This window comes from Podarcis pityusensis (assembly GCF_964106645.2).
Source record: "Podarcis pityusensis genome assembly, chromosome: 5".
Classification (NCBI taxonomy): Eukaryota; Metazoa; Chordata; class Lepidosauria; order Squamata; family Lacertidae; genus Podarcis; species Podarcis pityusensis.
Window position 1 is genome coordinate 80,809,105 of NC_138032.1, and position 27,106 is coordinate 80,836,210.

General features: G+C 42.5%; 1 protein-coding gene and 1 long non-coding RNA gene across 7 annotated transcripts in view; one reads left to right on the plus strand and one right to left on the minus strand.

The window, feature by feature from the left end:
- Positions 1 to 47: 47 nt before the first annotated feature.
- LOC308476931 lies at positions 48 to 24,254 on the plus strand. The gene is made up of 4 exons (XR_013986222.1): positions 48 to 188; positions 815 to 926; positions 23,146 to 23,222; positions 24,016 to 24,254. It is a non-coding gene; the product is annotated as an uncharacterized lncRNA (long non-coding RNA).
- RET (ret proto-oncogene) overlaps positions 11,193 to 27,106 on the minus strand; it is a 115,793-nt gene continuing 99,879 nt past the window's right edge. For all 6 annotated transcript variants that reach the window (XM_081004869.1, XM_081004868.1, XM_081004870.1 and 3 more), the window contains 7 exons: positions 25,828 to 26,042; positions 25,617 to 25,739; positions 25,119 to 25,189; positions 21,189 to 21,326; positions 19,259 to 19,358; positions 15,211 to 15,358; positions 11,193 to 13,361 (listed from right to left, as the gene is read on the minus strand). In XM_081004869.1, coding sequence (XP_080860995.1) covers positions 13,204 to 13,361; positions 15,211 to 15,358; positions 19,259 to 19,358; positions 21,189 to 21,326; positions 25,119 to 25,189; positions 25,617 to 25,739; positions 25,828 to 26,042 — 953 coding nt within the window. In that variant the 3' untranslated portion in view covers positions 11,193 to 13,203. The remainder of the gene's footprint in view (positions 13,362 to 15,210; positions 15,359 to 19,258; positions 19,359 to 21,188; positions 21,327 to 25,118; positions 25,190 to 25,616; positions 25,740 to 25,827; positions 26,043 to 27,106) is intronic.

The window sequence follows — 27,106 nt, forward strand, 5'->3', positions numbered from 1 at the left end:
TACTTCGCTTCTGCTGTTGCTCTTTGGCAATAGCGACAAGCGGCACTTCGCCGAGTGTTGGAAGCGTTCCACATAACGGCCGTTTATCCACGCAACGGGCCTTGCAAGGCAGGCCAGCATTGTTACGCCCATATTGGAGATGCGTGACTGACGCTCAGAAAATACGGTGGCTTGTCAGAGGCCATCTGGTAAGTTAAATGGCTGAGATAGGATTTGTAATTAAGGGAGCAACTGAACCGCAGCTCATACGTACTCTGGTAGCGTTCGCAACATGTGGCTTGCCCCAAAGCATCCTGGGAAGTGTTGCTTACACCCTCACAGAACTACCAAGCACCCTTAATAAACTACAGTTCCCAACAGGCGTGCCAACTTGAACAAAATATTGGGGGTGGGGCATGTAAGCCCCACCCACATGATCAATCATGTGATGCAGCACACACACACTATTTGAATGGCAATGTCAATCAACTTTGGGTGGGCCCAGTTTCCTCAAATATTTTATTGCAGGGGCCAAATGGACCTTGGCCGTTAAGAGTTGGCTCCTGTGATTCCCAGGAATATTGGAGGGAAGCCATGTGGATGTCACCTCTAACTTGGCCACCATCCATGCTATACCATCTCTTCAAATAAGCAACTTCTTTAGTTGCGGAGTAAACTACCCATTTTTCCTCTCTGCTTTGTCTTTCTCCAATACATTTCCAATCCTGTGACCACTGGCTTTGGGCGTTCTGCAGGGGTTTGTCTAATTCGGTATCTGCACAAAACCACTGGCTAAGAATGCCCAGCTCTGAATCTCCTTTTGACCTGATTGCAGGGAAGCTGTGGGAATTCTGAATCAGCATCTGAAAGCAATGAAAGGATTGGATATGGGCTAACAAACTGGAGCTTATGGCAGACAAAATGGAATAATGGATGACAGGAGCCAGGTATGACCTAGGAAGCTGTCTTTCGCCTGTTTTTGGGTGGGGCTTTACTCTCCCTAAAGAAGCAGGTATGTAGCCTGGGGATATTTATGGATCCTGTCTTCTGCCTGGATAAGCAGGTGATATCTAGGCCAATATGTGGTCTTGCTTGGAGGAAGCTGATCTTGCTATTGTTACATAGGCCAGGCATAGGCAAACTTGACCCTCCAGGTGTTTTTGGCCTACAACTCCTATGATCCCTATCTAACAGGACCAGTGGTCGGGAATGATGGGAATTGTAGTCCCAAAACATCTGGAGGGCCAAGTTTGCCTATGCCTGACATAGGCTCATGCCATGGGCGTAAGCCAGGGGGGTGCAGGTGAGGCAGATGCCCCCCCCCCCATCAAGTAAATAAAGATACTTAACTAACTGATCAATTGAGTTGCAGATAGCTCGGTCCTGCCCCCCACAAAGCTCCTGCCCTCCCAACATAAATCCTGGCTAGGCACATGGCCTAGAGTACTATGATACATTTTACATGGGGCTGCCTGTTACAATGTGGTTTTAGGCTTTGTAATTATGTTATAAGATGCTATCATTTTAAAAAATACATTGTGAGCCACTATGGGAGGGCTAATCCTTGAAAGATGGCTTATATAGACCAACATCAATAAAACAAAGGTGTTCACAAACTTTCGTTGATGGCACAAAACGTGGTAGAAAGACCTGTGACGGGAACATGGTCATTTGACCTTCTTATACCTATATGTACTTTATTAGCTGCACTGGGTTCCATTTTATTTGGGGGTCTAATTCATGGTGCTGGTTCTTGGTTTAAATGGTTTAGGATCTGATATCAGGAGGACTGTCTCCTGTCACAGGAACTGACTGAGGGAAGATAGTGAACGGCTAATTGCATTGTCTAGACTCCAGTGGAAATATTCTTAATTACGTCTTCAGAACAAGACCATTTGTTTTCCGCATAGTACCCAGAAGTTTCTTTTGTCTTAGACAAAAGTTGCCATATTTGTTCTAACTGGACTTTAGTGAACTTTAGTGAACAACTGCCATTAGCTTACAGTTAAGCGTTTATGATGTCGTTCTCAGGTTACTAGGCAGGCTTCCTATAAAAGGGAATTTAAGAGGACTGTGGCTGATTCCTCCATATTCAGCCTCCTTTGCAACGTCTTTAGGGCTGCTGGAGGTAAAGTTCATTTGAGACTGAGAAAACTACTCCAACGGCTTTGAGAAACCACTCTTGATGTAACACCAGTCTAGAGTAAGACTTCTGACACACGTTGCTTAATTTTAGTGTTATACAGTTTATTATTCTTTCCTTGTGACAGCCTATAATTTCTTCTTAGTTAAATTGCTAAATATACATCCTGCCTTGTATAACTTGCAACGCTCGTAGTACCCACAAGCTTCTTGACTGTTAAAGGTGAAAGTTACTAGTAAGTGCTGAAGTGGTGTGTATGTATATAGAAGTTTGGAAGAACTGCTACAGCAGACGACTAGATTCCTTCTCGTATAAGTTACTCCTGAATTCAGGATCCTACTGGCCTTGAGATAAAGTGAATAACTAGGCAATTGGTTCTAGATTCAGGTAGGTAGCCATGTTGGTCTGACGCAGCCAAAATAAATAAAATAAATAATTGTCCAGTAGCACCTTAAAGGTAAAGGTACCCCTGCCCGTACGGGCCAGTCGTGTCCGACTCTAGGGTTGCGTGCTCATCTCGCTCTAGAGGCCATGAGCCGGCGCCGTCCGAAGACACTTCCGGGTCACGTGGCCAGCGTGACGAAGCTGCAGCTGGCGAGCCAGCACCAGCGCAGCACACGGAAGCGCTGTTTACCTTCCCGCTATAAAGCGGTCCCTGTTTATCTACTTGCACTTAAGAGTGCTTATGAACTGCTAGGTGGGCAGGAGCTGGGACCGAACGACGGGAGCTCACCCCGCTGCGGGGATTCGAACCGCCGACCATACAATCGGCAAGTCCTAGGCACTGAGGTTTTACCCACAGCGCCACCCGCGTCCCTAGTAGCACCTTAGAGACCAACTAAGTTTGTTCTGGGTATAAGCTTTCATGTGCTACTGGACATTTATTTATTTATTTATTTATGGATGGATGGATGGATGGATGGATGCATGGATGGCAATTGGTGGCAGCAGTGCTGAGACTTTGGCACTGTGGAAGACTCCCATTTCCCCTTTTGATCCTGTTTAAAGTAATAGTGTTGGAGGCCCCAAGTAAAGAAAGAACCAAGCTCCTTAGGGCAGCTGTGGTGCATCACAGTGAATTATGTAGATTTGTGCTAGCACAGCTGAAGCTTATAGGATGGTTATGAAAATCAGCTGTTATTTCCAGCCAAAACCTAGTAGTCTGACCAGGATGAAAGCTCACATAACAATCCTTGCAGGACCCAACATCAGCTGACAATGGAGAGCAGGCAGCAAGTAGAGGGTAAGTCTGGGCATTGCAGGGAACTGGGAGAGCCCCCAGAAAAACCAACAACCCGGGTATTGTTTTGTCAGTGGTTGGAATGGAACCTCATTTAACTCCTAAATGATGAAGCAGAGCTCTTAAGTGTCTGCTCTCTATCCCATCCCTCACCTGTAAGCTAAGCAGAGCCATGGCTTGAAACTATGCACTGCAGGGCTGCTGGGTGACCACCGTCTGTGTATTTTCTCTGTCAGGCACTTTGGGGCAGGGCGGGGCGGGGGGGGGGCTTGGCAGTTAGTGAATTAGTGGAGGTACACCAGATTTTTTTGCTTTGGGAGTTTAGGACCCTGGCCTTAGGGGCAGAGTGAGACATCTTTCCCCAAGATGGTACCTTTTTAAAGTTTGCTTATTGTTAATTCATTGTATTTTTATTGCTTTTATTAAAAGATTTTCATAGTTTTTTGTATCAGCATTGTGAGGATAGGTTCTCTATCTGTTTGTTTGCTTTTGTTGGCAATAGGAGAGGTTGGAGCGCCCAGAGCATGATTAGTTGCATTTAGTTGATTGCAGTGAGGTTTTTTTTGGTGTGTGAAGGGCCCAGTGTGTATGTTTGTTGGGTCAGATTAGCTATATCAATTTGTATGCTCTTGGGGTGGGGGTTATGTTGTTGTCTTGTAGGGCTGTATATGTAATAAAGGGGAGCCATACTAGGGTGAGGGCATCCTTGTTTGTCCCTGTGTTTGTTTCAATCTGTTGGTTAGCTTTTCTAGTAGGACTGTTTCCCATGCAGTTTGGTACCAGTGATATTATTTCATTTTGTAATGTAGAATGGTAGCGATTATTCACCCCCAGACAGGGCTGAAGGATAATGCAGTGTTTCTGGAGACGCTTGTTATCACAGATCTCTACAGACCCTCTCTTCCTCACAGAAGTGGTCTGTAGTATCAAAGGATGGCAATATAACACTTGTCTTTATATCCACTTACATACCATGAAGCACATTTCTAATCATGCTACAGCAGCTGCTGCTAAATGTTTCTGTGATAGTGGGATCTGCCTCATGCTGTTACACCAAGGAAATGCAAAGTTTCCCATGTAAGAACAATGCCACATTTTGTGATTTACACCCATGTTGTCTTCATTGAACCCCACCTCGATCTCCTATTTACAAATGTAACAGCTTCCAGTATTGAGCCCTACCAATTAAGATCAGCTGTTTTATTAATTAAAAAATGGAAATGATTCCATCTCTTTGAATTGTTAGTGGAACTATGAAAAAGGTATGTGTTCAGAATAGAGGTGCACTAGTTCAGTCTGTTGGCATTTTTGTTTTTATGATAGAGTAGAAAGGAGATGATGATACACTACTAAAATAAAGGCTTTTTTCATCCTAAAAGATAACAAATGGGAGAACAGTACAGTGGTACCTCAGGTTAAGAACTTAATTCATTCTAGAGGTCCGTTCATAACCTGAAACTGTTTTTAACCTGAGGTACCACTTTAGCTAATGGGGCCTCCTGCTGCTGCCGCTGCGCCGCTGCTGCATGATTTCTGTTCTCATCCTGAAGCAAAGTTCTTAACCCAAGGTACTATTTCTGGGTTAACGGAGTCTGTAACCTGAAGCATCTGTAACCTGAAGTGTCTGTAACCCAAGGTACCACTGTAAATACAAAGTGGAGGTAGGAACAGATACCTGGTAGTAAACTGAAAAATAACTGAAGGAGAAGAAGATTCAACTCTAAAAAAGCAGTGCTTTTAGTAAAGAAGTGTTTCCGAGGCAGCATAGATTGTGCTCAGCTTTTTGGGAGCTGTCAGAAAGTCATTAGCCTGATTTGCCAGAGGGGCCTTTTACAAAATTCCATGGTTCAGACCTTAATGGTAGAATAACTCCAGCAATGATCCCCATGTGATGCTGCTTTTATTGTTGTAAATTAGTCATGATCAGCAAAGCCAAAATGTGCAAGTAATAATTTTGAAGATGTTCATGAAATCTGTTTCAATACACTTTACAATTCCTGAGTTGCTATGTCATAAATCCCCATCTGGAATTTGATGCTGCATGTTTAATTTTTTTAAAAATACAAATATTGTTGAAGACTAGTAAGTCGTGTAGAATTATAATGAAATAGGCTGCACAAGGCTTGCATCCTTCAGGATCAGAAGCGCCCCACCACCACCACCACCTGCACATATCAAATAAGCCAGGTGGAGGTGCTAGTTCCCTCCACCCTTTCCCTGTAGTATGAGGCTTGGCATTGTTTTGCACTCCCCATTTCCCTGAATAGCTGGATGTCCATGGACACTTTTTTACAAGCTCTGCTTCCTTGTGATGAAGGTGTAGTGGACAGTTGTGAAGTTTTATATACAAATATGAAAGCTGAGTACAAGGGAGCAGATAAGCACTCAGACAGACGGGGCTAGTTTGTAAGTCATCTGTTGCAACATGCTTCCTCTAGAAAGCTATTCTGCTGCACTGTGTATGCTTAATGCTGTCTAAATTGGGATGAAGATACCTGGGGGATTTCCTCCTCCACATCAACCTACCTGTGCATGCATATCGCTTTTAGTGCACTCCTATATGTGCCACTGCCACCTAAGATGAGGCAAGTGTCACTGGAAAGAAGGCCTGTTCAGTTGTGCCATCCAACTGACGGAAGATGTTTTTAGCTTTTCCATTACATAATACAGTAGTGCTACTTCCCTTAAAGGAGCCATTATTATGAATAAAACATTTTCAGGCTGGTAGTACCTTGGAAAGAAGTCATTTGTCAGCGGTGCAGCCCTGTTTGCACCACTCTCTCACTAGGGAGGCTTGTCTGACACATTCACCTCTTTATTTGCCATACTTTCACTATTTTGTGTTCTTATGCTCCTTTGATTATTCTGCTTTCATCTTATCATTGGATTTCAATTCCACGATGTTCTGGGAATATTTCTATGGAATGGGAGGTGTCTCCCTGCCTTGTATTCGGTAGTGCTACATCAAAGGGCTCAATTTACTTCCTCATCCTCTTTTGAAGAGACTAGTCTCACATGTGGGGGGGGGGGGGGGAACTTGCCTGTTTTTTTATTTATAGTTATATTGCTGATGGTTAGGTACACCATCTCAGCGATCTTTCTCTTACACATGCCCGTACACAGTCAGAGTTTAGGATTTTGTTTTCCTTTCAAGCTGTAGAGTCTAGACCAGAGTTTCACAAACTTGGGTGTCTCCAGCTGTTTTTGGACTACAGTTCCCATCATCCCTGACCACTGGTCCTGTTAGCTAAGAATGATGGGAGTTGTTTCTGCATTCCGGTGCTCTAGTACTGTTCTTAAGATTTCAGATTAAAACTGCAGAGTGGAAGGAAAGGAGGACCTGTTTCTGCCACCCCACTTCCAGCTGCCTCAGCATGGAAGTTGAAGTCTCCCAGAACCAGCAGTCTGGGAGTCCTCAACACCGCCTCTGAGACCAGCTCTTTCAGCTCAGGCAGGGAGACTGCTTGACAGCGAGATGGGCGGTAAACCAGCAGAATCCCTAATCTGTCCCAATTGCCCAGTTTAATAGAACTCACTCCCAAATAAACTCTCAGGGCTGAAGCTTCAATGCCCAAACTCTCTTTTTGTTGGTTGGTTTTAAAAGAGGAAAACAATACTATCTTGGCCCATTTCAGTTGCAGTTTAGGCTCGGTTTGGGCACAGAAACTGCTTTGATTGCTCTGTATGATGACCTCTGTCGAGAGACACACACAAGGGAAACATGTTCCTGCTAATTCTTCTCAACCTCTCAGTGACTTTTGATACCATCGACCATGGTATCCTTCTGGAGCGACTGTCTGAACTAAGCATGGGTGGCACCGCTTTGCGGTGGTTCCAGTCCTACTTGGATGGTCGTTCCCAAAGGGTATTGCTTGGGGAATGCTTTTCAGCCCCGTGGAACCTTCAATGTGGGGTTCCACAGGGATCAATCCTAACCCCCACATTTTTTAACATCTACATGAAACCACTGGGGGTGTGGTTATCTAGAGGTTCAGAGTATGTTGTCAGTAGTATGCTGATGATATTCAGCTCTATTTCTCCTTTACATCTTCAGGTGAGGCAGTGGAAGTGCTGGACCAGTGTCTTGCCTCGGTAATGGACTGGATGAGACCCAACAAACTGAATCTCAATCCAGATAGGACTTGAGACACTGTTAGTGTGGATGGGTGGGAGGTTGCCTGCTCTTGATGGGAACCTCCTCTGAAGCAGCAGGTTCATAGCTTGGGGGTACTCCTGGATCCTTTGGTGTCACTTGAGGCTCAGGTGGCCTCAAGTGGCCCAGAGTTCCTTCCATCAGCTTCAGCTTGTGGCCCAAGCTATGCACCTAGTAGTTCGGGATAGCCTAACTACTGTTGTCTATGCTCTGCTAACCTCAAGGTTAGATGACTACAATGTGCTATATGTAGGGCTGCCTCTGAAGACTGTTCAGAAACTTCAGCTAGTACAGAATTCAGCGGCCAGGTTGCTCACCGGAGCAAGACGGTTTGAGCATATTACACCGATCCTGGTCCAACTGCACTGGCTACCAATTAGTTTCCGGGCCCAATTCAAAGTGCTGATTTTTACCTATAAAGCTTTAAACGGCTCAGGACCGCAATGTTTCAAGGATCGCTCTTTCCCTATGAACCTACCTGAGATCAACTTCTGAGGGGCTTCTTCGTGTGCCTACTCCTCTAGAGGTCTGGAGGGCGGCAACACGAGAACGGGACTTCTCTGCAGTGGCTCATCTGTGGAATGCTCTCCCCAGGGAAGTTCACCTGGCGCCTTAGGTGGTTGATTTGACTGACATCCTATGCCCTTTTAAAATGTGGGGGGTTTGGGGGGGCAGTTATTGGTTTATTTTTATTTTGATTATATTTGTTGTGGTTTTATATTTTGATTTTGTTCTGTGAACCACCCTGAAACCTCTGGGTATAGGGCAGTATATAAATTCAATAAATAATGATAGTAAACAGAGTATAAAATTACAAAAATTAGCATAGGGCAAGTCCGTGGATTTTTTTGGTGTTAAAAAGGGATCATATTTGTGAAGTTTGGGCAGCACTGATGTAGGTAATTGATGACTTACCCCAGTTTAAGTGCTTTTCTTCCACATGCCTAACTACTGAAAGCATCGGCCTATTTCTTTAGCCTACAGTCTCGTTTTTTCTGCTGCTTCCCCCTTTTACCTCCACGGCATGGCTGTTTTTCTGGGACCACACCCTTTCTGCCTTCCTGGCGTTTCAGCCAATCCCACAATGGTCTTCTATTGCTTTCTCTAGATTTTTTTAAGGTTCATATATACTTTGGTCCTTCCCACATGTCACCTGGCCAGGTGACAGCCATGACAGAGTATCATAAATGTGAATTATGCTTTCCTATTGTCAAATACAGAACAGCGTATGTGCATAGCTCTGGTTTCCAGAACTGACCATCCTAATTTCTGGATTACAGCCCATGAATGCAGTATGCCATCTTTTAATTTAACTGGCTCATTTGAAAAGGTTTAAGAGGAGTCTGCAGAAATATTCTCAGCTCAGAAAGAATCCTTAGCTGCTTTACTGTGAATGGTTAATACATTCCCTGTTCTGAATCCACATCTATGTCCTCTTCTTCCATTCCTACAGTTAAATCTATTTTCGGCCCTAGATATTAACAAAAACAACTAATATGCATGGCTATGAAATAGAATATGTGGAGTGCCTGATTTTAAAATGAACGTGCAGAAAGAGTGCCATTATTATAAACATATTTTTGAGTGTCAGGCGGAAGTAACTAAAATAACACCATCAGTCTTTAAGCATTACTTCAGCTGTTGTGCTAGGAAATGCAAGGTTCCACAACAGTGATTTGTACGCTTGAAAGAACTGTTGCATTTGTGACAAAATGAGGTCACCAAGTCATGCTTTAGCGAAGCACATATACAAACTTTGCGAATCTGCAACAACACCCACAATTAGATTATGAGCTCATCATTGTATACAATCCTTGGTCAAGGTACTCCCCCAACAGAGCTGAAATTTGCTTCAGATGGGAGTGCAAAGGACCTTGGTTATTTGGGGTGGGGTGTCTGAGAAAAGAGCATTTTCTGTAGTATTTTGCTTATAAATGCTGTTTGCTACTTTTGGCCATTGCTGAAGCAAGCCAAAGTAGCTGCACATTATTTCTTCTTCTACATGACTCCAGTTGCTCTGATTCATTTGAACTGTATGGAGGTAGCAAGGGTAGCTCTGCTTGTAATGTGGAATATATACCTACCCTCATGGAGTTTGTCTTTGTTGGTTCTTCTGCAAAGAATTCACAGAATTGTAGAGTTGGAAGAAAGCTCAAGGGTCATCTTGTCCAACACTCTTCTATGCAGGAATCTCAGCAAAATCATCCATGACAGACAACCATCCAACCTCTGCTTAAAAACCTCCAAGGAAAGACAATCCAACCTCCTGAGGGAGACCATTCCACTGTTGAACAGCTCTGTCACAAAGTTCTTCCTGATGTTTAGCCAGAATCTCCTTTCTTGTAACTTGAAGCCATTTGTTTGAGTCCTACCCTCCAGAGGAGGAGAAAACAAGCTTGCTCCAATCTTCCATGTGACAGCCCTTTAGTTATTTGAAGATGGCTATCAGATCTCCTCCCATTCCTCTTTTCCAGGCTAAACATACCCATCTCCTTCAATGGGGGAGGATGGTGTCCCATCACCAGTAATGAAGAAAGATTTAATTGCCATGCTAATTTGCTTCTGTACATGGAGTGGAGGGGGGTGCATCTTTGTCTTGGGCAGCAAAATGGAGTGGTTAGTGGCTGCATAAGGACCAAAAAATGAATAGCAAATGATATGGAATATCTTCTGTCCTCTAAAAGATTAACTACTGACTATAAGATGTATCAGATTCAGTGCTTTGCTTACTTCAAGAGTATAGGACAGCCATTCATACCATAAAATACTGGAATAGAAAAACGGGGTATTATCCACATGCTGTAATTGTTGCAAAATGAGGATCAAGTATTCCGTTCGGAAGCTGCTATGCCTGGGAATACTCAACTCACGGGAAATCAGATAGTTGTGACTATTCCCAGGGAATATACTGTATTTACTCAAATCTAATGTGCACCTTAATTTTCACAACGTAATTTGGCCAAAAAAAGGTGAGCATTAAAAGGAAAAGGTAAAGGACCCCTGACAGTTAAGTCCAGTCACGAACGACTCTGGGGTTGCGGTGCTCATCTCGCTTTACTGGCCGAGGGAGCCAATGTTTGTCCGCAGACAGTTTTTCCGGGTCATGTGGCCAGCATGACAGCCTCTTCTGGCAAAACCAGAGCAGTGCACGGAAATGCCGTTTACCTTCCCACCGGAGCGGTACCTATTTATCTACTTGCACTTTGACGTGCTTTCGAACTGCTAGGTTGGCAGGAGCTGGGACCGAGCAGCAGGAGCGCACCCTGTTGCAGGGATTTGAACCGCCGACCTTCCGATCAGCAAGCCCAAGAGGCTCAGTGGTTTAGACCACAGCACCACCCATGTATATGATTTCTCCTTAATTCTAGTACGAAAGGCAGATACAGATGGTACAGTTCAGATCCAGCTCTTTGGTATTCAAGAACAGGATACAGCAAAAGCAGAGTAGGAGGAAAGCAAAGGTGATCTGTATTTAGCAGGAGGAAGTGCTCTCTTTGTTGGTCAGAAGTGTTGTCAAGCTTAGATCCAAAAGGTTTTTATAAAGCTCATATATTGGTTTGCTGTCTGTCCGTCCGTCCTTCGACTTGGGTTAGGTGTTGACACACACCAGCAGTACCCACTGTGGGTTTGAGTCCTTACAAATAATTCCTCTCAACAATAATGAAGTAGCAAGCCTATGACATTTACATTTTTATTATTTGAGATGATTGCTTGTTACAGTATAATCAGGGCTGTTTCACATCTCTGTAGGCAGTTATCTTTTATTGTAAACACAGTGTCTAGCGTAGTAGTTAGCTTACAGAACAATAACTTTAGCCTGTCCCTTTGTCTGAGAACAGGCTTACTTTGAAACAATGTTATCCTGTTGAGGTGTTCAGACCTCTTGCATTAAAAGAGTGGTTACAGTTTTTGGCAATCTGACTCATTGATTTCTGGAATATGGGACATGTAAAAGAGACACACAGAACTACATAGCTGAAACCCAAGAGACAGAAGCAATACTTTGGTATAATTTTTTGATTATGCAAGAGTATCCAAAAAGGATAAACACATTGAGTTAACATTCCAGCATTCCCCTTCCTTAACATTGTAACTTCATAACAAAATACAGTAACATAATGCTGTGTGTATCAATCATTTTATCTAACCTCTGCAGGAGTCAGATTATCTTCCAGAACACCACACTAAAGTTAAAACATCACGTCAATTATTAGCTTTACTCTCAAAAAAACAAAAACCCAAACCCTTAGACATATTAGCCATATGGACAGAAAAAAGAAAAAAGAAAAAAAGAGTAAAGACTACATTGAATAAAAAGTTTTGTCTGCACATGATTCACAAGAAAATAAGTGTGTAAATAAAAAGTTCTCCAGGGGTTAATGCAAGAGGAGGTCCCTGTTACCTGTTGTTAAAAACAAGGAACTGGCCTTGGGAAGGTGTGCTTTCTTTTGCAGGCTGTTTCTCCTTCACCACAACCAGTTTGTCACCACCAACGTTAACTCTGGCTAACCAGGATTCACATTTTTACCATGGTCTGAAAGAAGTTTGAAGAGGGATTTGAATCCTGGGATATGGGGAACCCTGTTTAACATTAACCATGGTGAACATTGGTGATCCAAACCATGTAAATGCAATTAAGGGGGAGGGAGGCTGCACACAATTCTAAGCCTGACTCCCAGTGTATCAACCATTCTTAACAGGGAACCAGTGCTGTGTCTGCATTGTCCCATATGGTTGTGCAATTGGGTTGCAGAAATTAAGAGAGTTTTGAGCCGAAAGGACAAAAACCCTCTGGGCATGACTGCTAACCAGGTTCCCTGGCTTCACCTCATTTCAAAACATCCTGAGCAGATTTTGAGACATCAGTAAAATGGATGTAAAGAAAAAAGTTGTGTCAGGTGGGCACTCTGTAGGTCAAGTCTATTAAAGTATATCTGATATCAAAAACTTTCCATTGTGCTAAAGTTAAGAATAGTTTAACCCTGATTTTTCAACAAAAACCTCTTTTCCCATTAAGATGGAACAATATATTTCTATAGGGTTCCAAGACTTGAAAAGTTGAATCTCAGCACTGACTAGAATCGTTCAATGTCTTGGTCCCAAAACCCCATTAACTCAGGATTTGTTACTGCCAACAACATGGTAACACGTAACGCTACAGCAAACTCAGGAATTTTTTTTAAAGAGAAAATTGTTCCCATCATATAATTTGTGCTTCATGCTTGGATCAGTTTGCTTTTTCTTAGCAATGACCATAGAGATAGCAGTTTATATAGTGAAACAACAGTGGTCCTCCCCTGCCCCCACCCTCTTCATATCCATTCCAGAACTGGGTCTTTGCCCTGAACATTGTTAAGTAGGAAGGTCCTACTGCGTAAAAACACAGCTACCAAAATGGACTGCTTGGAGAATGGCAAAAACCAACGGAGGAATTGAAACTATCATGTGACCCAGTTTGATACAACTTTAAAAGGGGGCAGGGAGTCAATTATAGTATTCATCACACGAGAGAGAAGACACTTTAGGTACTACCCAAAAGTAAGAGGAACATTTCCCATTCTAGATGTTCCTGTAGCTTCAACCAGTTGTAACTATGCAAAGAATGAGCCAAAGGGAAGGCTGTTCTTTGGACATTTGCTCCCCTCCTGAGTCCATTACCTTTTTTTTTTTTTTTTTACCAAGAAACTGTTAACTATCAAACTTGTCCATAAATTTTGCCGCTGAGGGTGAAACCATCCAGTTAGCATATACACTATCATTTGCATATCTTGAAAACACAGACTTAGGGCCATCGCATCTTGTGAGTGGAACGGGGCTCTCCTCAGGCCAGTTCGGGTATGACATGCCTAAAAATGAAAACAGATAATTTTTTCTGCACTGAAGAACCAAAACTTCATGTGCAGACAGTAAGGCCCTTGGCAAAACTCCCTTAAACAATTGCAAGCCAAATTACAAAATATCCCCACCACCACAAAAAGAAGAAAAGAAAAAAGAAAACACACAAAAACCAAACAGATAACTGTGTTTGAAAGGCACTGAAGCACAGGTTGCAGTGAAGGCCAAAACAATGAAAAATAAAGTGCTCTCCTGATATATATCCCCAGTACAAGCTCCTGATAGGTCTTTGGATCTCACAATGTTGTATTTTCATGGGAATACAGCAGATTGGTTATTGCAATGGAGTATTCCTGTGGTAAATAAAGTGCTCAAAGCAGTAGTAAGCCTACATAGTCTTCCATTCTGACAAATTTAAATACTTAGCATGCATGTTTCACTCCTAAAAACATTCATCCCATTGAAGTCAATAGGATGTATGTACATAAGCATATATATTTTTAATGGGCCCTGGAACAGCTTCCAAGGGGCCAGTGAATGTCAGATTTGATTCTCACTCTTCTTCCTGGATCACCTAATTGTTTCTGTTTAGTTTGGGGGCTGGGGCAGGACTACTCCTTGCAAGGATGCCTTGAAGTCTAAGACACAAATAAATCTCCAAGTATTTCTTTTGGAACCTGAATATAACAACTATGGTCTACTCTAGACTATTCAAGGGGCATTCAAATAACTCATTGACTTCGGAAAGATTAGCCTGGTACATAAGCCATCTTAAAAACATGCCCATTAATTTAAGAGTCTAACTATGAATTGAAGAACGGAGGCTTCAGTATTAGGCTCCAAATCAGTACCTCAATGCTGACAAATAAAAGAATGGGCAAAGGGGGAAAGCCACATGGCTTGAATTATAGCAATTTGAAAGCATTAAATGGCATGTAGAGCATTTAATTACAAGACAAAAAAATGTAGGAGTTTTGGCAAGAACCATCTTTACTGTCCATCTCACCACCACAATATTAAAGCACATTCCTTTTAAGACACTTGCGACAACATTCAAAACATGGCTTAGATGTTGACATTTTCATGAGAAACCAAAAGCATGTGAAAACAGAAGAGGTTGCTTTCATGTGGTCCTCACCAATTCAGCTTCCAATGAAATACACAGCTGTACTTGCTCTACTCTGACTTCTCTGCATTGTAAGCTGACTCTTTTAGACTTCCCTTCTCTGCCCCCACCCTAAATTCCACTACTTAGTAAGCAGCCATGGCTGACTGGGAACTTAAAATATACAGGCAACAGTTGAAATTCAGGAATCCATCAGAATAAAAACAAGAACTATTATGCAATGGACTCTTAACAGTGAAATGTGAGGGGAAGGGGGGAATAAAAATCTTCAAGTAGTAAAAAAAAAAGTTACCTAAAATTAGAGATGCCATATTAAATGATGCACTTGAAGTGCTCTCAATTCCATGGATACCGAAAAGTATAGTTTTAATTGAATATTTGCTAGCATTTTTTTAAACTTCCCCTGAGAGTACTTCCCTGATCTAGGAATTAGTTTTTTTCTTTTATTATACAATATATATTTAGTAAAGTTGCACGTTTTCACATCCTTTTTCTTTTAAAAAAAATTAAAAAATTAAACACAGCTGCAGAACCGGCTAAAGAAAGAACCTAATGCAGAGTTTTGACAGTGACAAATGAAAGGAAAAGAAAGACTTGCCAAGCAAATTTTGACTGATTTCATTCAGACAAATAACGCTCTAAAGGATATTACAGAGAGTGTGAGGACAGTGCAGAAGAAAATCACTTTGGGTGTGTGTGTTGCTAGAATCTAGTAAATGCATGTGAAATTCTACCATAGAGTTTGTTTTCAATCCATGTGGAAGGGAGGGTTCGAGGGAGGGGAGCATTATTACAATCCACGAGGGGTGTCTCCTCTTCTGAGAGTCCATCATCATATAGCAAGGAGTCGGATGGGGTGGAAGCTGCAAGGTCTAAGTAGTCCTAAACAGATTTAAGAAAAGAGAGAGGAGGGATTAGGGTTGGTTGAGAGTGCAGCTCTTTGGCTATCATTTCTATCCACATTTCTCACAATTTAAACTGAACACTAAAGGATCAGTATGGATGAGATCATCACCAACCTGCTTTCTGCAAGAATGGTGTCCTTGGCAACACATTTGTTTGGATTAACACTAGACATGCTTCTTTAGACATATGCTCAATTACGGCTCCCCATGAGCGATGTCCTTTGCCAGCAAGTTAACATAGTGAGTCTGGCAGGCAGACTTGGAGAATGTTGTGCCTCTTCCAGGATAGCAGAAGCGTTCCCAGTATGATTATCAGCATGGCACAGAAGCTCCTCTGAGCAATCGGGAACCATTTCAGAAGCAATGGATTTATTTGATGAATCTGGTACGTGGGGAAGGGACTGCTGGAATCAGGAAGATTCCAGACCCCTAGAAAGGGTAATGCCCCCCTTTTCTGTGAAATTTCAGAAACAGCCACAGCTGGACATAAAATGCTAGGTGAGGTGGTGTAGTGATAGAGTAAAGTTCTAATAGTACAGTGGTACCTCAGGTTACATACGCTTCAGGTTACAGACTCCGCTAACCCAGAAATATTACCTCAGGTTAAGAACTTTGCTTCAGGATGAGAACAGAAATCGTGCTCAGGTGGCACGGCAGCAGCAGGAGGCCCCATTAGCTAAAGTGGTGCTTCAGGTTAAGAACAGTTTCAGGTTAAGTACGGACCTCTGGAACGAATTAAGTACTTAACCTGAGGTACCACTGTAATTATTTAGAACAGGACCACAAAAGAAGATTGTTGCCTTCGTTACACGCTTATAAGCTTCCAGGAGGAATCCAGTTAGCCACTGTTGAAATCAGACTTTTGGTCTGCTCCATTGGATGGCTTCATGAGACAAGGTCTACCTGACTACCATATTTGGGGAGAGGAATACTTTATCATCATCATCATCATCATCCTCTTATTTATAAAATTTGTATACTACCTTTCATCTGAGGATCACAGGGCGGTATACAATATAAAATCACAAAATATATAACATTCTAACAAACAAAAACAATACCCCCACCCCAGTTTCAAAGCTATAGTTTGTTGAATCAGGCAAAGGCCTGGGAGAAGAGGAATGCTTTTTCCTGGCACCTAACAATACGTAACAAAGGAGCAAGGCAAGCATCCCTGGGGAGAGCATTCTACAAATGGGGAACCCCTGCAGAAAAGACCCATTCTCATGTTGCCACCCTCTGGACCTCTTGTGGAGGCATGCAAAGAAGGGCCTCTGGTGATAACTGCAGGGTCTGGGTCAGTTCATGTGGGGAGAGGTGGCCTTTGAAGTATTGAGGTCCTGAGCAGTTTAAGGCTTTATAGGTAAAATCAACACTTTGCATTGGCAGCCAGTGAGAAGTGGTTTTACCAGTGCCCCCTTCAAGCGGGCAAGGACCACTCCCTCTTGCAAGAAGGCATTAATCATCTCCCTGGCCCAGTCAGCTGTCCCCTCCCTGCTAGCAAGGGCCAAGGGTCCACAGCACAAGTGGTTTTCCTGACCGATCCAAGCACCTTGTCCACCTTTTCCCTTTCATTGAAAAAACCACAAACATTACTTGTGAGTTGATTACTCTGGAATGGACTTCCTTGCATTGTGAAGCTTTGCTTTTTGAATCATTTGGATTTCTTAAAATCCCTTTATTCCTTATGAATATCTGGACTGTGCATTGTTAGGTCCAACTCCCTACTCACGGCATAGTATTGCCCTTCCTGGAAAACTGCATCTTTGAGTAGTGTGTGTTTATTTATAACTATAAACTGTTCTGAGAGGCAGTTAATGAGCACATTAACTACACTTACCAAGTATGCAAATAGCTATTTGTTGCTGCAGAGCGTGATGAACCAGATGTCCTGATAGTTAAGGTTTGGTCAGCCTGACATTCTAGTTTCTTTATCTTAAAAAGCTTGAAACTCCAGTTTGGAAAGTCAGCAGGGTCTATTTTATGGGTACCTCTGTCCATCATACACAGCAACCTGCCGGACCTTTTCCTCTGGCCATGTATTTTTCCATGTAAATGCTAGTACCTTTTAGCACAAGCTTACCTGAGCGATTTTTCTCAAGCCCAGCATCTTACCATCGTGCAGAGTTTTGATTAGTTTACTGGTCAAGGAGTAGGGAGATACTTACACTTTGCCAGTCCTGTAGAGTTTGGATTTGGGGAGGGGAAGGTTCATTTAGCGAATACTTGGATAAAGCACATATGGACTAGATGAAGCTACTCCAAGCTGGCAAGAGGGGTGTGTCCTCCTAAACCTGTTTTTCAATGCCATTTTGAATAAATTGCCATTTTGGAAATGGCTTTAAAAGGACTCATAGAAATCAAGTAACCGAGCCTGGCTGTGCTTGGCCTCTTATACTACCCTTTTAAGAAGAAAGTTTGTGTTTTATCCAGACTTTTGTTTAAAAAATGTTTTTCACAGAACAGTATTTTTGATTAATTTGGTGAGCCACTTTGGGGATTCCAGTAAAAAAAAAAACAAAATACGAACAACAAAACCTATTTTTTCTCTGCTGCGCTAACCTACCTCTGGATTTTGACATTTTGCATCGATCTACACTTAAATGATCTGTTGTTCTCTACTTAATGAGAAACAGGTATTTTGGTTTTACATGAATGAATGACAGCCCAATTCCCTCAGCTAAGTGAAGCTAGGGCTGCAGCATGATACATCCCCAAATGCCTAGAGCCTTAAAGGAAAACTTTTGGGCAGTGATCAGCAATAACTAACATATATTTCATAAAAGTATATATCTAATCTGAGGGGGCAGTCAATGAGGTTGGTATAATTCAGCACAGGTTTCTCACATGCAAATGCAGTTTTCCACTTCCCCCCTTCAACTAGAAGGAAATGAGGTTGGGCAGGAATCTGCTCCTCTTCTTCCTTGGTCAAATTCCAAGCTTCTAATGGGGCTTCTGTGGCTTGAAAAACTCTTCTCCAGCAGCTGCTGCTCACAGTTAGCTCTGTTTGTCAAGGAGTACCAGTGAGCCAAAGCCCACCCACATCAGCTTCTGATTGGGGGGCGGGGGCAGAGATCACAGGGCCTTGTAAAGAACTGGAGCTGGCTGTGAGCAGCAGCTGCCAGAAGAAACAGTTTTAAAGGCACCAAAGCTTTCAGAGGAACTGGGGGAAGGGTACCTTCACGCAGCCCATAAACTTCCAACACTTTGTTCAGATGAGGGTACATCACTTAGAAAAACAAGTGACTTGAAACCTGAATGCTGGTATAAGCCAATTACTTCTTTACAGGAGTTTGATCTTCAGCTACTCATTTATTTATTTATTTATCTTTTACAACTAGACAAAGAAAACTGTTGTAGAATTTTCCTTCCATGATAATTTGTGAAACAGACCCAAGTCACTTATGAGCACATAAATGGCCATTTAAGAGGGGGGCACAGGTAATCTTGTCTCTGGTGAATGCAGCATGTGTTCTCAAAACACCTGTTTGTTGCAATCATATGTTGCTGCAAACAGGTAAGTGAGTGGTGTCTAGGGTCAAAAGGAACATAAAAGTTGACTACCAAGTGAATATAAGTGCCTTTTCGCACATTAAAGTTTGTTGGTGTATATAAAAAAATGTAATCAGCCACCAGAAAAAGCTTTTTGTGATATGCAATTGCATCCCTTCCTCTGAACCATCAACCTCCTCTCATTAGGTAGGGCTTCCCAATTTCAAATATCCCCCATTTGCACTCTTATTTGATCTCATTCTTTTCAAAGATGAATGGTGAAAAATGGACAATGTCTTACCAATTACTGGTATGTAAATCCTTGCACTGGAAAATCTTTCCAACTTTCCTTCATGCACAGTGATAAAGCCTGAAAGGCACTTACCCTACTCTTTACCATCATTTTCTCTAATTCTTTGCTGATCTCAGCAAATGTCGGCCTCTTATCTGGTTCTTGTTTCCAGCAGCGAAGCATCAGATTGTACCTTCAGGAAGACACATAAGAGAATGTTATATTGATTAATACAAATACTTTGTTGAGATGCTTCACATGCACAAATGGACCCAAACATTTAGCAGTGGCAACAGCGCCAGAGTAATCAAAGTGTCTACACCAAGGAGGGGAAACCTCCACCCCATGGGCTGAATGCAACCTGTGCGGACTCCCCTCCTTATCTGACCTCAATCCAGGAGTTAGGTTGGTTTTTTTAAAAAAAGTTACCACTGGTGACAATGGAAGTGTTTTGAAAAAGTTTAACTGCCCTGCAGGGGGACGGTATCTTTATGGAGACTACAGCAATGGAGAGAAATATTAACTCTTCACTCCCTACTCACTGTGCTCTCCATTAAGATCATACCCTCGCTAAGCAATTAAGCTTGAAAAACCCTCCAATACCTAATTGCTGTACAGTGGTGCCCCGCAAGACGAAAAACTCGCTAGACGAAAGAGTTTTCCGTTTTTTGAGTCGTTCCGCAAGACGAATTTCCCTATGGGCTTGCTTCGCAAGACGAAACAGTCTTGCGAGTTCTTGCGAGTTTGTTTCCTTTTTCTTAAAGCCGCTAAGCCGTTAATAGCTGCTAAGCCGCTAATAGCCGTGCTTCACAAGACGAATAAACCGCAAGACGAAGAGACTCGCGGAACGGATTAATTTCGTCTTGCGAGGCACCACTGTATGTGTGTAGACATGTGTGTGGGAGGAAGAATTTCAGGTGAGTTTCCACTACTGTGACGTTGCCCAGCGCTCAGAAGGTTAGCCACACAAGGGAATGTGACTCTCTGGCTCAAAAAAAATTAAAATGGTTTCTTATCCTCCTCCTCTACACAAAACCCTTGGCCAACTTGTATAAGCAAGTTGCTTCTACTCAGATCACGTAGTGATCAACAAGGAAGTGGCAAGCAGGCAGAGGCTGGGTGCTATTGGGACATCTAATTTATACAGACCGCAGAATTCAATTTTATCATTGTGCAATCTTCATTGTTTTTTGTTTTAAAAAAGTGAAGAATCCACGCAAAGCTGCCTACTGCCTTTCCCCAGGACTGAGGGAGAAGCAGGAGTCTGCACAGAGAGATGGCTGTCTCGAACAGCCAGGAAGATAAGACACTGTAACAAGCAACCCATTTATAGTTAAATTGCTTTTGGATCCAATGTTTTTGGTGGTGGCTTAAAAAAAAAAATCCTTTGTAAGATGCCTTTCAGCCTGCAAGTTGTCTGAGCCGAAAACTAAGCCACTGTGTAAGCGAATGAAGAAACAAATTTACTGCAGCCCTAAAAGCAGTCATTGGTGTCCTTTAAATGCTCTATAGTGGTGTGGGTGCTGCCCTTTCCACAAGCAGCTCCTATGTGGCTGGTGTACCATTTGAACGACTCAGCCATGTCTTAACCATAGAATTACACCCTTGTAATTTCCCCAAGGAAAAACGACGGTTGCCTATGAACAGCCTATCCTGCTATGGGTGTGTTGATCTGAGGCAAGAGTTTTTGGGTATGCTCAACTTCTGTTTTGAATTGTCTGATGGGTACATTATCCTGCCTCCCCCAAATACATCAGTGAATAGATTTTTCACCTAGCTCCAGCTCATATCTTTGGTCTATTTATATGTCAATTTTATGTCTGAGTTCATTGCTTCACAATTCATTATGATGGCAAGGTGTGACACCTCCTCTTTGTTTTTCTAAACACATATCAAGCTACATCTTCAAGACCTTCTGTCTGGAAAAGACCTAAATCAGAGCAGCTGATCATAATATTTTATTGGTATAATCAACTAATGGAATCTCTTTGATTAGCAATGCTGGCAGCTTGATGCTACTTACATTTCTTCACTGCAGTTTTCTGGCTTCTCCATTCTATAGCCCGTTTTTAAGAGGTTAAACAGTCTCTCAGGAGCAATACCTGGATAGGGGTTACCTCCCAGAGTGACTATCTCCCACAGCAGAACTCCAAATGACCATCTGAGAAGAAAAGAAAGGAATATTTACTGGAAGCATTAGGGTAATGGGCTTACACTGAAGTTTACTCCAGCCTCCATACTGCACATCAGTTGTGCACTGGTGAAACTAAATCTACATATCTGATGAAGCTGATCGTTTTCTAGAATTCGGTTTCACACTGCATAATCTATGGGGTTGTATACAACTAGGTTTTACTCAGAATAGATCCAAGTTATTCATTTGCATTAATTTCAGTGGGTCTACTCTAAATATGACTAATGATGGATACAACCCAATGTTCTATTGCAACTTCTCTGAACTGCACGGTGCAATTGCACATTTAACTTTAAAAAAGGAAAAGCTTTATTTTAGTTCTCAAATAACTAGGATCAACAATCCTAGTCACAAAACACTATCCAGAGAAAGGGAGACATGGCTATTCCCCTTAAATCAGTGGCTCCAATCCTCTATTCAAAGGGCTGCCCTGCTTGTGTCTAATTAAAAGATAACCATAAGAAAGGAGAGTGGGCGCCCTGAAGTTGTCCCTCAACAGTCAGCACCTGGGCAGCAAACAGATCAGGCACACAGATCACTTGGCCACAGTATTCCCCACAATGGTGAGATGTACTGTACAGTGGAACCTCAGTTGTCAAATGTAATCCGTTCCGGAAGACCGTTCGACTTCAGAAACGTTTGACAACCAAGGCTCAATGGACGGTCTGTAGAATCCATTGAGAAAATGGAGAATTGCGCCTCGGAAGCATTTGCTTCCAGGTTGTCGGCGTTTGAAAGCTGAAATGTTTGACTTCTGAAGTGTTTGACAACCAAGGTTCCACTATATTTCTATTTAAGGTATAGGCATTATTTATAAATGTGCATCTATACATAGAGATAGATGTATGTATCTATTATCACATGCAAAATTTAGGCAAACTTGTACTCTCTCACTTTCTTCTTCTTTTGTAATGTGCACTACCCTGTAACCAAAGTGATTAACAGTGCATTTTCCTAATGAGCTGTATGAGATTGAATGTGTTCTAAGTGGCTGGGACTTTTTCACCACTTTTCAGCTTTGCAGTCACAAGCTGTGTTAAACGCACTAGGATGGGATTCCTCCTGAAATTTTTGGCAACTGAAACCTTTTTCTCTTGGAGCAGCAATCATTCTGCTTCATAAATTTTAAGAAATTACTTCAGTAAGGAACTGGTTTGCAAAAATGGTTGCATAACTGAACTGCTTGCCTCATTTGGTCATATGATGATTTTTTTTACATTCTTTTCTTAACCAGACCATTATTACTAGCATGGAAAGAAACTTTCTGCAACTTCCTTGACGTTTGGTTTAATTAAGTCAGATAACCTTTCACAAAGTTTTTGAAGTCCATCTGTTCCCTTTATATGCCTTTTATTTGAATCTGTGCCTCTTCCACACAGTTTTATCATTCTCTCTATGATGATGCCAAACAGGGTTTACAGTAATTTGGATTTTATTTCTAAGGTTCTCCCTTGTTTCTGTAAAAACAGTTTGCCACAGAATTAGTTACAGCATTGGAGGGTTCCTTATAGGTCATGTTAGTTAGTTAGTATACTAACCTATACCTATTCCAAGCTCCTGCTCAATTTATTTATTGCATTTTGTGTTGCTTTTCATTGAAGATCTGCCACACCCCATGTCCCTCACCATTTTATGCTGCTGTCACCCAGAATCACCCAGTTGTCAATCATCTGACATCATAATGGCCTACCCACCTAGATAAAGTTAGCCAGGGGCAGGGGGTAGACATTGACCAAGCAGGATTGATGTGTAGCATTGACTCATTCTTGCTATCTTCTGGTTTCAGGTGCACATACAGCTGATCCAACCACATCTTTACCTTCCCGGCAACTGACTTCACATGGGACATCAGGTGTAGGACAGGTAAGTGTGAGTTTGGGGAAATGGTCTGGTGGACCAAACTGGAAGGCCTGGCGGGCCAAATCTGGCCCAAAGGCCAAAGGTTCCCCAGCCCTGTGTAACTTGTGCTTTATCATGCTTTATGTTTGCCTTAAACCAGTTCACTGCTAAATAGCACACTTCAATCAGTTAACTGAGACACAAGAGCTGTATTGCCATTATCAGACCAGCATTGTTTCCCACAGTTGCCAGTTCACATGGAGGTGATGCTGCCCTTCCATGCTTCTGTAGTTGAAGGTTCCACAGAAGGGTCACAAACACATTGATAAATTCAGGTGACTGATTTGCAGGGATGTTTAGCACTAAATGAATGTTGGCCACCTATAGTTCTAAATAACTGATCAGTGCACATTGCCAAAACACCGTTCCTTCGCATGAATCATGCTGAGAGACATGGACTTGAATGAACACTTGCACAAAGTAATGTCACCAGCAGAATACATGTTAAATAGCCAGATTGTATTTGTAAGGTCCCCTCATTAGCTGGTGGAATGTGTGTGTCCCCCCCCCCCCCCGGTATGGTTCAAGCTGGCTTTTCCCCAGCATTCTGTGGTTACTTCTGCTGGTCACTGGAATATGAGCAAAAAGCTCGCTAAGTACAAAAGAATTCTTCATGCCCAGAACCCAGCACAATTCTTCAAACTGCATTCCGAGGGCCCCATCTGTGCACACAAGTCCTGACACCTAACATCCTGGGAATGTGACCTCATACTGAAGAAACCACAATTTCTCAGACGGAGTCTATTTTATTTCACAGATACAGAACATTACTGAGGCAAGGAGAGAGAAAACAGGAATGCCAGCAAAAGGAAAACGGACAAAACCCCCGTGATTTCTGAAGGGTAAATTCACCAGCTTGCATTCAAGAAAGCCTCTGTGCTTCATAACGGCACAAAAGAGAGAAAGTGGAGTGGCTCAGGCTTCTCCCACCAAGAGCTATGTATGTCCTCATATCCTCCACTTTATACAAACATTAAAGATAGAGGTGAAATCTTCTGATGAGCTGGAATTCTTTGCAGGGCAAAATAGCACGTTGGGGAGCTGGGGGTCAGAGACAATGCACTACAATGGACTGTAGGTTCAAGGATGGAACTATCATGTAGACTAAGGATGACGCTGTGGCAGCAAGTGATTAAAGGTCTCCCCCCCCTTCATCATTACAGTGTTGTGGCAAGAGTGACCTGTCCCTCTGCTAGCAGCTCATTTGATGGGGAAGGGGAAAGAAAACAGGGTGCTGGACAAAGAAAATGGGTGGCTGTGCCCACTTTTGGCTCTATCCCTGCCTACTGTGGGCATGCAGCCTTGACAGATTGCCCTCAAGCATGGGATAGCTCAGTCAGTACAGAATGAGATTCTTAATCTCAGGGTCATGGGTTCGAGCCCACATTAGGCAAAGGATTCCTGCATTGCAGGGGGTTGGACTAGATGACCCTGGTGCTCCCTTCCAACTCTACAATTCTATGAATGCTGCCCTTGACAGAAAAAAGGTTGCCCATCCCTGGGTTAGAGGGGTTCTGATTCTAGGGAAATTCAGCCTTGACATTATATTGTCCAGTGTTACAGCAAATGTGTTTGAAGGACTGCAGAAAGCTAGCTGAAAGTGAGGCTTCATGAATGCCTTGGCCAGTAAAAGCTTGTTAAACAAACCTTGAGTTACTGCTAGCTAAGGTTTAATCTCCTCCTTGCAGGAGATGCTGGGTATCTTGTGATTGAGAAGCTGACTATCCAGCCTGCTACAACTTACTCTGTTTTCTACAGTAGGGCTATAGAGCAGATGGCCTCTTCAGCCCGAGGTGTTCTGGCACAGCATGAGTACAAAGACAAAGTTGCATGAAAGGGAACATAAATACATAGACTTACACATCACTTTGTGTTGTGTAGATGTGATCAAAGAGAGATTCAATTGCCATCCACTTCACAGGTATCCGACCCTGGCAGGAAAATAAAGAACTATTACTGCTTGCAAGTTCTGTTTAGCACTGCTTCTCATGTCACATTTGTTTTCATTTCACTTTTGTCACATTTAACATGCATGTTGTCAAGTAGTCTCATATGCCTTTTATCAGAAAATGTGCATTTCATTCATATGGATTACAGCAAAACATGGATGCACCAGGGAAACCCTTGGGTTGAAAGTAAATAGCTTGCACAAGATCAAAAACAGAAGGCTACTTACACAGGTTTTACACAACCCATATTAGCTGTTCCTTTTTACAATCTCAAGGCACACAAAAGTTTGTGCACTGATGAGTCCTGCTAGACATGTTTCAATGTGCTGTGTCCAGAAGTTCTCTTACTAATGTGTATAGTTTCCTTATCAACTTATCAATCCCAGGCTGCCAGTGACCGTGTTTGTACCTTGCTCCTCTTGACGTAAGAGTCCTCCTCATAAACATCTCTTGACAAACCGAAGTCAGAAATCTTCATCTTACGCCCTTCGGCTACTAAAACATTTCTGGCTGCTAAATCACGATGTACAAGCTTTGGGGAAAAGAAAGAAAGACGTTTAACTGTCATGTATGCTTACTTGGAAGGCCACAAAGAGAGGGTGAGATGAGGGACGCCATACCTTCATTTCAGCAAGGTACTGCATTCCGCGAGATATCTGCCATGCAAACGAGATCAGGTCACCCATGGTTAAGGCTCGCTCGTCTGGATTGTCCAGGTAGCTGGAATTCCTGTTGGCATCACTCCCCATATAGCTGGGCCCAACTTTTCGGCTTTCCCTCAGAAAACTCCTCAAGGAGCCATATTTAGCATATTCGACTATTAAGTACAAAGGCCCTGAGGCATAAAAAGATACATAAAAATTATTGTTCTCAATAATTAGTAAAGCAGCATATCAGCAAGATTTATACACCTTGTACTTAAAAACAAACAAACACCTGCACCCCCAAAAACCCATTTAATTTTGTTACCTGTTTTAACAGTCTAGTCCTATGCATGCTTACTCAGACTTAAGTCCCACTAAGATCCACGGGTCTTACTCCCTTGCAGCACTACAGCCTAAATTATGCACATCAAGCAAATCAGAATATAAAGCTTATTTGCACATAATCCTACGGGGCTTAGTTTGGTCAGAATCAACTATACACTTAATGCTAAATACAATACTTCTGGTAAATGTACTACCATAGCTGCTGGAGGGCTGTGAAAATTTGTGTCCTGGGCTTTTTAGACTCATCTACCCCATGTACTATCTGAAACCAAAGGGGCACACTGGTTTCCAGATGTGATTTTCCCCCACCCTCCAGCTCTCCTACCCCACCAAAGGAACATTATATAAACTTCTCTATGAAAAAGAGCACAACAAAACCCAGTGCTATAAGGTGAACTCTTATGTTCAGAAGTGTTCTCCCACCATGGAGACAGGCAATTGAAATGAAAAGTGCTTATTTCTGGGAACATGCCTTTGGGTATCCTGTCTAAGAAAAGCAATCAATGGTGTTACGCTGCACTTCTTCCAAAGTCAGACAGATAAATTGTGATGTTTCCTTGGTTTTATGGAATGTTTAAGGAAGATTTCTATGCAAATTGGTCTGCGCAGAGAAACCAATCAAAAGCACTCAGTTTAAGGTATGAACATTATTTTCTGCAGCCTGTGGTAATCCTCACAGTATCTCGTGCTCCCTGCACACTAATTACAGTGGTTTGTTAAAGCTCTCAAGTATAGATTCCTGCAGAAAGGATCCTGACATTTCAGTCCATTAGCAAGCTTTGCCTCATCATAGCCACCCACATGAATGCTTTCCCCCATGCTACAATATTGAACACAGAGGCCTGGAGGTTCAAAGCTCTCCTATCCCAGCTTTAACAGAATGTAGAGAATATAAGCATCCAAACCAGAA